The 10,979-nt window shown below is 45.0% G+C and overlaps 1 protein-coding gene across 2 annotated transcripts; it reads left to right on the top strand.

Moving 5' to 3' along the window:
* Positions 1-107: 107 nt before the first annotated feature.
* Positions 108-9,896, top strand: LOC8036735 (ATP synthase lipid-binding protein, mitochondrial). Of its 2 annotated transcripts, none has more exons than XM_029990663.3 (6): positions 108-178; positions 475-546; positions 2,345-2,416; positions 3,958-4,038; positions 7,165-7,264; positions 9,562-9,896. In XM_029990663.3, the coding sequence occupies exons 2-6, from the start codon at positions 505-507 to the stop codon at positions 9,723-9,725; spliced, it is 459 nt and encodes a 152-aa protein (XP_029846523.2). In that variant the 5' UTR covers positions 108-178; positions 475-504; the 3' UTR covers positions 9,726-9,896. The 2 variants fall into 2 exon arrangements, with proteins under 2 accessions (XP_029846523.2, XP_029846524.2); XM_029990664.4 differs by having other exon boundaries at positions 167-221.
* Positions 9,897-10,979: the final 1,083 nt, after the last annotated feature.

Genomic DNA, 10,979 nt, shown 5'->3' with positions numbered 1-10,979 from the left:
GTCAATTTTATTTTGGTTTATTACTTTTTATTAGTTATTTGTGCATAATTTTACTTAAATATAAATTAGTTATGATTATACTGCTCTACTTTGCTTTTCGCCTTTTAGATACTTCCTACACACCGGAAAATCTTGCGCAGGCGCAGTCCCTCGGTCGCACTCCTCTCGGATCAGTACGGTGAGTTTCTGTTAAGCTTTCTCGTATCCGCGGTAATCTAGTGGTTAGTATCAAACTCTAAACTTCCTTATTTCTAAAACTTGATAAGTAATATCTTCCCTACAAGTTGCAAAGAGTATTTATCGATATTTAACGCGAGAGCGTTTGATTTACCAACGGCCGCTCCAATCCGAGCCGGTATTCTGAAGGTCACCCCGCTTTACTCTCGCTTTAACTTGCAAATTCTGCAGCCGACGATCGGATAGTGCGAAAAAGAGATTTGGACCGTGATTAACGTGCCACTTCCTCTCTTTTAGACGTTCGAACCTCACCCGTAGGACAAAAAAATGTTCGCCATCAAGCTGGCCGCCCCCCTTTCAAGGACTGTGGTGAGTGTTGACCTCTTCGCCGACCTTTTACTAATCAAGGGAGCATTCCTGAATCGCATGACGATATGGGGCGTGCGCAGAGTTTTGCTTGTTCCTAGGCCTTCGTTAATTCTATCGGAACGCGTAGTCTTCAGCGGGGAGCAGTTGAGAGCTCGGTGTATTCGGGGCATTCACCGATATGTCGCCATTTTTGTAGTTTCCGCTATCCTGAATACACCGGCCTACCCAGGGCTGTTGCCGAGGTTCACCGAAGTGCTAGTTCGCTTTTAGATCGTTCAATGTTCGCGACTTCGTCGCGTAAATGACCCCTAGAGTCGGTTTTTTCAAATGTGCAGCTGGGGAATTTTTCAAAGGCGTACTTTTGCGACCTTGGTGAACTAAGGTGTAGTTTACCAAGGTGCACAGTACTTGGCATGCTTTTTTCGGTTCAAATTGCTAAACAGCCTGTGTAAACAATCTCGCATTTAGCTTCTAATTGAATGCAGCTTGCGTAATGGATACCGGTCATTGGTGTGCTTTGGGGAGGGCATTTGTGTCTGGTCTGGTTTTGCTTGTTTTTTTAAACCCATTAATTGTTTCGTGTGTAACCTATTGCATGTCCTTGGGTTTGCCCTCTGTTAGGTTACTTCTGCTGAACACTTAGAAGCACATGGAGTTTTGCCCTTGACTATTGACCCTCTTCATTGAATGTTGAGATTTTAGCTCATGAGAGCATGTCCTTACCGGTATTTATATAGGGTAGTAATTGCATAGCTGGCATTTATTCGCAGGTTCCACAAATCGTGCTGTAATAGCACGTTGGGTGTGTTTTACTTGGCTGCACTAGCTGAAGTAATTCAAGCAGTTCAGTGACTATATTCAGTCTCATTCACGATAGACTAAGGCCCGAAGGCTGGCGGGCGAAGCACTACCTCAGAAAAGCTTGCACCCGCATTGCAAAAAAGTGTGAAAGAAATTTTGATACTCGGGGTTTAAAGAGCACTAATCTTGCGGATATGGTTCTGTGATGTGATAGTGCGCTATTTTATATTGGTGAAGTAAGGGTACATGGTATATAGTTTCAGAAATATTCGTGCCATATTTTGTAAATATGCCCACTGTATGGAGAAGCTGGAGGGCGTGCAGGCAACACTGACAGGAAGTCGTTTCGCCTTAGCCATGACGATCCTATCTTAGTGTACGTAAAACATACCCGGACCCATATCTCCCTTCCTCGTGTGGTCCATACATACGCTTCCCTGGCGAATACTCGATCCGACTCATCTTAATTTCTTAATGGGCACTGGTTCTGATCCCAGGTTCTCTTCGCCGCATTGCTTCCAGGCGTTATTTAATCCTTCAGTAGTAGCAAGCAGACGGGGTCGCCGCAAGGGCTCGATAAGCAGACGAAAAACTCTCCTCCGCATGACACGTCTTGGCACACTGATACATACGGCAAAGCAAATATACCACATGGTTTCCAACAGGCTCGTGATTGGACCTGACGGCCTGTAGAATTGGGCTTTAGTTCATTATACGATGAGAGTATAGTGCATCTATTTTTACCGGTAGTTCCAGCTACTGGCCCCATGCCTCATCTCTGCACTTCTAGCTCAGTTTTGACTCCTCCAGAAATTTCGGTGAAATTGTACGATTGGTTTGTGTTTCTGTACCCTCTAGTAATTCTCCTAATAAAAGGTACACAAAACCGCTGTACAAAATAGTTTACTGCCCCAACTTTCCTTCTAGTCGAAAAGGATTGATGGATCGGTGTGGAAGTGCTGCGACAGACCCTTCATAGCGCCCCTCTTTCGTGCAGGTCTCTGCCACCTCCCGGTCGTGCATCAGGCCACTGTCCGCTTCGGTCAGCAACAGCAGGCTCTTTGATGAGGTGGGCACATTTTGCCTGAAGTTGCTTTTGGTGCTCTCGATTTGAGTGCAGTCATCGGTGTCGACCAGAGATGCCCGTTCGTGGCTGCTACCCAACTTGAATTGTTGCGCATATTACTTGCTGGCCTGTTCTTGCCAGCAAGGTGCTATACCCTGTTGCAGGACAAGCTCCTCTCAGAAAGCCGTCCACACTTCCCATTTTAGCAGAGCGAACACTTGAGTTGAGGGGATTCTCCTCGTCTCCAGTGTTAGCTCTGCTAAAGTGGAAAGGGTGGAGGATTTTGCCAGAGCTGCCTGTCCTGCTCTTGTTAGCCTGCAACAGAGTACAGTGAAACCCGTTTAAAACGAACCCATGTACAGTGAATTACTGTCGATATTGAACTCTCGGAAAATTTAAATAAAACTGCATGTAAAAAAGTACTTTTAAAACGATTGACATATTGGCTATCTCAAACTTTCCCCCCCCTGGAAGGCTTTTAAATGCACGCAAACAATCGTTTTCTAGCCTGTCCCCCTCCCCCTTTTTTAAAAAAAAAAAGGCAGGCAAGAAAGAAAATTTTAAAAGCTCAAGCAAAGCTCATGCGAAGAGAAGTGGTTCAGAAAGGGAAAAAGCTATAAAAAAAAAAACTGCACGCACGCAAAAAAAAAAAAAAAAAAAATTGGTGTTTTGTTACAAGGTGGAAGTGAAGAGACGAGAAAGAAAGAGAAGCTCTCGCCTTACAGCGAACGCATTGGGGAAGTTCGTCGTAAATGGGTTTTGCTATGTCTAACTGATCCTAGCTTTTTCTGCTGTTCGTTATAAACGGGTTTGACTGTATAATGGGCATCGGGTATTGTTGATGGTCTCACATGGTTGATCACACATGTATAACTTGACCCACACCTTGTATATTGACCTGCACGAGTTGAGAGAGTACATGTCCACCATGCAGGGACGCTGTCTCGAATCAAACTTGCCAAGCATAGGTGGAAGTGACAGTGAGCTGCAGGAGTAGTAGGTCATTAAAGAAAGAAAGAAAATATTTTTACGTTTGGCATCCTTGCCTCAAAACGGTGATAATTTGAGATGTCTTTACTGGAAGATTAGAGATTAATCTTTACCACATGGGGACCCTTGATGCAAGAGTTAGACATTTTGCAAAAAAATGAGCAGTCGTAGGTATGACCACTATGGCAGAGCTCAGATTTGTGTGCTTGTCAGATATGCTGTAGGTTGTAGACGACCCCTCTGTCTCCACAAGGGCCAGTAACTCCACCGTACATGTCACTCCGGGATAGGCTAGACATTTTGAACTAAACGAAGTATGTACAATCTGATGTGGAACTCTGCAGTCAATTGACCTACGAGGAGTCGCGCAATGGTCTTGTTGACAATCTTGATTGTCGGTGTCTTGCTCTCCCTCAATGGTTACGGGTTAGTAAAGGTTAGGGGTTAGTAGACCGCATTTAGGAGCGAGCTTTGGGTATTGTCCTGTCACATAACGTGAACTGTGTAGGTGATTCGGGTTGTGCTAATCCCAGTTATTTTGTGCCCCTGCCCAGTCGCAAGGCAAGGCCCTGGTTGCACCTGTCGGAGTGTCGGGACTGCCCCTCCTGGGTCTTAGCTCCACCCCTCTGAGCCAGGTGAGGAAGCCTTGGGTGTCAGTATGATACCTTTAATTGGTGATTGGGTGTCAGTATGCTACCTCTAACGATTGACTTAAAGGGGTCATGAAACGCTTTTCCAACTTTTTCCTGTTTCGCTTTCCTCCTCAACTCATAAATCGCGCATTCCACCAAACAGTTCAAGAAGACGAAAAGAAGGGAGGCCCCTCTCGCTCGGAACCTGGTTTGTGTAATCCGGACACATTCATTCTCCCCCTAGAAGATTAGCCCGTCGCTCAAAATTCAGACAAAAGTTTCTTTCCCTACCCCGTTCACCCCTAAACTGACAGTGCGGTGGAAGCTACGCGCTCCTTGGGCTAGCCACACTTTTGCCACGTGAGTGTGGCAACTGTGGCTGCAGAGAATGAGGTCAGGTGATGAAACGGAGGCGGCTGATTGGTCCGGCAAGCACGTAGCTTCCACCACAATGTCAGCTTAGGGGTGAAGGGACTAAATGAGGTCCGGTCTCGTGTGACGTCAGTTTGGACCCGACGACGCGCTTTTGGGACCGCGGATGTATCACAGTGAAAAGGCAGAGAGGTTACGAAGGGGAGGAGGTACGAAATAGTCCGCTGTTTTTTCAAACTTTCGCACTGAAAGTCAAGCTCTTGACTTTCTACCTTTTTTCTTTTGGCCCACTGAACGATGTGCTATTAGTAAAATCCCAATCTAAAATGATTTATCCCAACCCAAAAATCGTTTCATGGGCCCTTTAAGACGGGACAGCAGACAGCACAAACTGATACTGGCAGGGTCAACTCGCAAAAGGCAGTAGACCTCTTCAGAAAATCCCACACAGCTTCTCGACGACCCCGGCATTGCACCATGCTGCACAAGAGGTTGTGGCGCTGTGCTGACGTATGCGTAGGCACTCACGTGCTCCGTGCATCCTGCACGATCCCTTCTCTTACCACTGAGGTCAGAACACAAAGGAAACAGAATGACCACACCACAAAGATGACAGAACTCTATGCTGTCTTTATACCTTTTGTGCATTTTCAAATTTTAAAATGCTTAACCAACGTCGACTGCTTCTATTCATGGAACTACTCCTTTATGCACCGCACATTGGATCACCGATTGCATCAAGATGGGGGGGGGGCACTGCATTTTTCTAAAATGGTTTATTAACTTTGTAAAACCAATTGTAAAACTGCTCCACACTAGAAAACATTTGCTTGAGTGGTCTAAAATAGTCCTGTAAAAGCTTGGTCTGCTGGGCAAGTTTGTAATCGATTCATATTAAAATAGCGCAAAAAAGGCGAGACAAAAAGACAAAGAAGCAGCGCTTGTCCTGTGTGCTTCTTTGTCTTTTTGTCTCGCCTTTTTTTGCACTATTTTAATATGAATGTAAAATAGTCCATTCTGGAAATATGCAGTACGCCCATCATGCGTAAAAGTATGTGAATGAATAGTACATCGGAATAGCATTTTGCAAGCTACAATCACAAAAAGGCATGACAATAACAGAATGGGAGAAATTTCAGCCTTGTATTTGTTGTGCTTTCTTTGTGTTAACTCTGTGGTAAGAGGATCATGTTACTTCAATGATGTATAAAAGCTTGCAATTTAGGCAGAGCATACATCACAATGGCCCCACAATTATAAAACTCCTGACATGGCAAGAAAAATTTTTTTTGTGCTAGGCGTTAAAATAGTGTGTCAAGACATCACCAAAAAATTGTTTCACGTTAGAGTTGCATTTTTTTTTTTTTTATAAAAAAATAGAAATACGGAGCCTAATTCAAAGTGCCCGCCGCCAGTGCATTGTGACGTAACAATGTACCACAAGATGTCGGGGCAGTCAGAAGGGAGGCATCACTGGAAGTCACATGAGTTGTATCACTCCTCGGGCTTACCGCGACCTGCGTGCAATAATTCACTCCATATTTTTGTTATTCTTTACATTTCCGTGAGCGGTCCAAGGAGACGAGGTTTCTTTTATTTGTTTTTCATCGCCTAATGTTGTTGCAAAGGTAGAAGTGGAGTCAATGAACCTAGTAAAGAAGTTCCACTAATGTTCTAGAAAAAACTCATGCTTTATGCTCGACGTTGCAGCGATAAAAAGCCAGTGGAACTGAAACTTTGTTTTTTACAATCGCTCGTGGAGAAGACCAAAATAAATAAAGTCTTAGGCACAGTCATGGAGAACACGAGGAGTGAATCTCTCGTGACTTCCGGTGAGCCCTCTTTTAGGGACGTAGGTCGATGCCTTCCTTCTGACCGCTCGGACACCTTGCGGTACATTATTACGTCACAGGGTACTGGCGGGCACTTTGAATTTTTTTTGCGTCTTAGAGGGGTCAACGAGAGGCCTAGAGCTTTTTTCTGGGAATGCCTAATGGCTGGGGCATGGTGCTAATCTCTTTTGTTGGCTGATTTAGATTGGTTAGCTTATCTGGTCTCATTGCATATTAAGTAATCTTTTGTCAGGCCTTATTTCATCCTGACCAGACATACTGTGTGCCCTGGGAACACTCGGTGGCTACAGAAAGCCTGCCAAATCAGCAGCTTATCTTTAGGTGCCTGGCATCAAATAGCCAGTGGAAAAAGAATTTTGCTCTCCGGTTTCCTGTGGTTTTAACGAGCAGATAAAATGGGGCTGCATGCTGATAACCTTTTGGAAACCACAAAGAATGCATGCCCATGGGTGGGTCTACATTTACAAGTTTGTTAGAATGCCTGGGGAGAATTTTCTTCCCTCCTGGGGACCTCATAGTACTAAGCTTCAGATACAACTGTATATTTATTTTTAACGGAATGACTCGGGAAATCGTCGCCTTCCGAAGAACTGGCACCCCCCTGGAAGGGTGCCACTTGAAAGCATAGGAGAGAAGCTTCTTTCTATGAACTTAGGGGCAAAATGTTGCCCACAATGGGTACATAAACAACCTTTTGGGTGCTTAGTCTAAGTCACACTAGCTCAGTAGAGCTAACAGGATCTAGCTTTTTTTTGCTCCCATGAATGTTCGCGCTCGCTCGTGTCATGTTCATGCAACTTTGTACTGAAAAAATTTTAAACCGGGAATTCGGGAGTTATTGGATTGCATCTATGGGGGTATTCGTAAGTCAAAGGTGAAATTGGTTTATTCTTGCTGTTTTCAGGCTGTGCGAAGCTTCCAGACCAGTGCTGTGCAGCGGGACATTGACTCTGCGGCCAAGTTTATTGGTGCTGGTGCTGCTACCGTTGGGGTGGCTGGCTCTGGTAAGTTTGCTATCCGTGAAAGACTGGCAGCCAGTTGCTTGGGCCGTGAAGTGGCAAAGTCAATTTCTACCTTCAGTAAGACCTGTGAGAGGACAATTGGCAACTTGTTTGCCTGGGGCTGGATTTTTGTTTTGCTAGCTTCTAAGATTTGGCTGGAACCATCCTATGCAGATTGTGGGGCTTTTGGTCATATCATCACTGTTTACTCGTCAGGCAAGTTTTCATCACATTTTCTTTTATAAAAATTAGAACCCACTGCCACAGACATGGTGAGATCGCCAGCTTTCAGTATTTTCCTCAAAACTCCTCGCTGAAAAAAAGAAAAAAAAGAGAAGCGTGGCTACGCATTAAACAAACAGTTGCCTGGTTTAGCCCAAGACCGAGAATGGATGTTGGACGAGTCGGCGTAAAACCGGGAAATAAAGGGCGGTGCGTACGGTGGTAGGGAAGGCAAACAATGTCTGTTTCACTGACTTTGGCTCACTCTTCTCTTGTGGGGACCATCTGCGGATGTCGGTGGTCACGTGATATTGTCTGCACATCCTCTCCCTTGCTCTTTGTCGGATATGTCCATGCTGTCGTTTTTAAACCCAGCCGGTTGCAGTTTCCTCTTCCCTATTCTCTTGGGAGCCGCTGGAGTAAACACGAAAGCAGGTTCTTTGATAACCTCAAGAAACACTCCAATGGAAGGACAATTTGTTGTGGAATCTATGCAGTGAGATTTCCAGGAAAACGCGTGCCTTAAGTAAGAGAAACAGCTATTTTTGATGCATGTATGCGGGCTGGTCTTCCACAGTTGGCGTTTCGGACACAGACGCCGTGGTGGTTGTTGTACACAAGTAGAGCTCCAGAAAGCCTCACTCACTCTTTTCCCCTTATATTCTTTCGAAACTGTTTGACCTGATCTGTTTAGGCCTGCTTCAGAGTATGTACAGTGCTAATCACACTTGTCTATAACGCGCGAGCGTGCGGCTTTCTCCGGGGAGCGCTACACTGGTGGCCTTTTCGGAAACTAAGCGAGTCACGTGGCGCAGCATGGAACGGCCCGCTCGAGGGGTGTCCTGCCCACTTTATCAGCTTGATAAGCGATAAAAGTAAAGTGCTTTATGATATATTTTTGTTTTTTGATGACGACATTGTCGATACGCCTTCTCGCTTTAGTGTGTTTATTGTTCGAGCAATGATGTTTGTAAAAACGTGCGAGCAGCCTTTCGCGTTCGCCGCCAGCTGATAGAGTGGGCAGGACACCCCTCGAGCGGGCCGTTCCATGCTGCGCCACGTGACTTAGCCTAGTTCCCGCGAATGCCACCAGTCTAGTGCTTCCCGGAAAAAGCCGCACGCTCGCGCGTTATAGACAAGTGTGATTAGCACTGTACCATAAGGTAATTATGCAAACATCTGTGTCCGCATTCGTGTCGGAGTGAAAAATAAACGAAAACGTTCACTGACGTGGGCAGATTACAATTTTGAAAAAAAACAGCAGATTCTAAGTTGTGCACAATTATTGCAAATAAATTGTGCACATCAAAATGCTGAAACGGCGAATCGCGCAACACAGAAACACCCTTAGAGTTCAAATTTTCTAATTTCTCAGTTTACCTTTCGTCTCACTATAGTGTAACAAATAAAATAATATTGTTTTGGTTTGTGATTTCTCGTGACCAGATTTAATACTGTAACGAGAAAGTAACTGCGTTACTACTTTTGCAGTAACTGTAACGTTGCTTCTTAAGTTGGTAACTGTAACACTGTTATACTTGTTAGTGAGCGCATTGGTAATGATGTAGGTTAAGAAAGAGTTACATACGTAAAGACTGGACGGGACGATGTGTTGTCCTGTCCCCTGTCTTTGGGGACGGGACTCTTTTTAAACCTACAACACTGTTACTTTTTACTGGTAATGTGCCCATGACTGATTATAACCCACTGTTAATGCTGCACCAAAAAACATGTGCTTAACTAGTTTTTCTTCCTAGATCTTTGTAGGTGCAAGATTTTTTTGATTTTTTAAATGTTTTTTGAAGCAACAAAAGGTTTTTTTTTTTTTTTTTATTAAATTTTACTATTGTTGGCTATAGCTGGGGAATCAATCTTGTGAGCAACAAAACTCTGGGAAACTGCACCTGCTGGGCTTGTAGCATCCACTCTTTGGAGCTGAAAGTGAGCATAGCATTTTCTTGCCAAGATATGGTGGAAAACTTGTGCACAATACAATTTGGTACATCCAAGGTTTTCACTGGCCTGCCCTGGAGTGTGGTTCATTGTGTAGTGACCTTTTTCCCAATTTTTCATTACAGGAGCTGGTATTGGAAGCGTGTTCGGCAGTTTGATCATTGGCTACGCCCGCAACCCATCGCTGAAGCAGCAGCTTTTCTCCTATGCCATCCTGGGATTTGCCCTGTCCGAGGCCATGGGCCTCTTCTGTCTCATGATGGCCTTCCTGCTGCTCTTTGCCTTCTGAGCATGCCACCATCCTAAAAACCCTCTCAATTTTTTTTTATTTTTTTTATTGCGCACTTAGCTACTGTTGGCTGGCACCTGCCTCGGGTGGGTTGCTTGTAGGAGAGGTCATCTGTACATGCCCCGATCACAGAATAAAGTGGAAGAGAAATAAACTGTTTCAAGTTCGTCATTTTGGCTCCAGTGCTGTGCTCACAGCTTTGAATATTTAGGAGCTGTAATTGATGTGTTTTTTTGTAGGTGCAGCTTTTGGGTGCCCGTTTCCGAGTTAAGCGGCGTAGGTGTCAGTGTAGCTGTGCGTTGCGTTATGGGACATGGGAAATTGAGGTCGCGTGACCTCGACACCAATTCAGTTTCTGTGCTAATATTTAACAGGAAAAGTCTCACTAAGTTCAGTGAAAATTTACCGTTAAATGGGAAAAGAGTAGAGACATACCCTCCCCTCCTCCTCAAGAGCTGCGTTCTAATTCGACATTACAGAGGATTGTAAACGTCTCGTTTTATTTTAAGGCTTCAAAAAAACCATTCCCTACAACTAATGGGCATGGGACAGGGTGCAGGTCTAAGCATGACGTGGCGATATGGTACCTTCTCTATCAGTCTCGCTCTCGGGTTGCGACCTATCTAGGGTCTTATAGTCGGTTACAGGTTAAGAAGGTAGCGGCAAATGCCCCTCAAAAGGAATTCCATATCCCTCCGCCACCTCCGCATCCAATAGCGTCCCATCGTTTCCGTGACGTCGCGACCAACGCGCGAGGAGGGTCTTGCCTTTCTGTACATATTTGCTTTATCTTTCGACTTCGACTTAGCGTTGTGGAGGCCACGAGAGGGAGATTAGAGTTCTCCCCCACCGACGGAAACAAATACGACTTTCGGGGATTAGCTTCCCCCCCGATGGATACAAAGGCTGCTTTCAGGGGCTCGGTTCCCTCCCCGATGAATACAAAGGTCGCTTTCTTAAAAAGTGGGATCGGAGACAAGTGGGAATGCATTGAAGCGGAACAAGGAGCGTTTCCAGCGAACTCTTCTTTCGACTGCGGAGAAATTTGAAACGGGCGCATCACGCTTTTGGGAGGAGCTTCTCCTACCTTCTTGACTTGTAACCGACTATAATTCCTCATCACTGGGTCCCATAGGTGGGTCCTACCATCTGACTACATCCGATACAGGGTGCAAGATTTCCCCACTTGTCTATCTTACACACTGATCCGATATCATCGATATTATTTACGGATCTCTATGACAATAGAAATTA

Source organism: Ixodes scapularis, unplaced genomic scaffold, assembly GCF_016920785.2.
Source record: "Ixodes scapularis isolate PalLabHiFi unplaced genomic scaffold, ASM1692078v2 PGA_scaffold0__279_contigs__length_252992795, whole genome shotgun sequence".
NCBI classification, from domain to species: domain Eukaryota; kingdom Metazoa; phylum Arthropoda; class Arachnida; order Ixodida; family Ixodidae; genus Ixodes; species Ixodes scapularis.
This window is presented reverse-complemented; position numbering and strand designations above follow the sequence as displayed.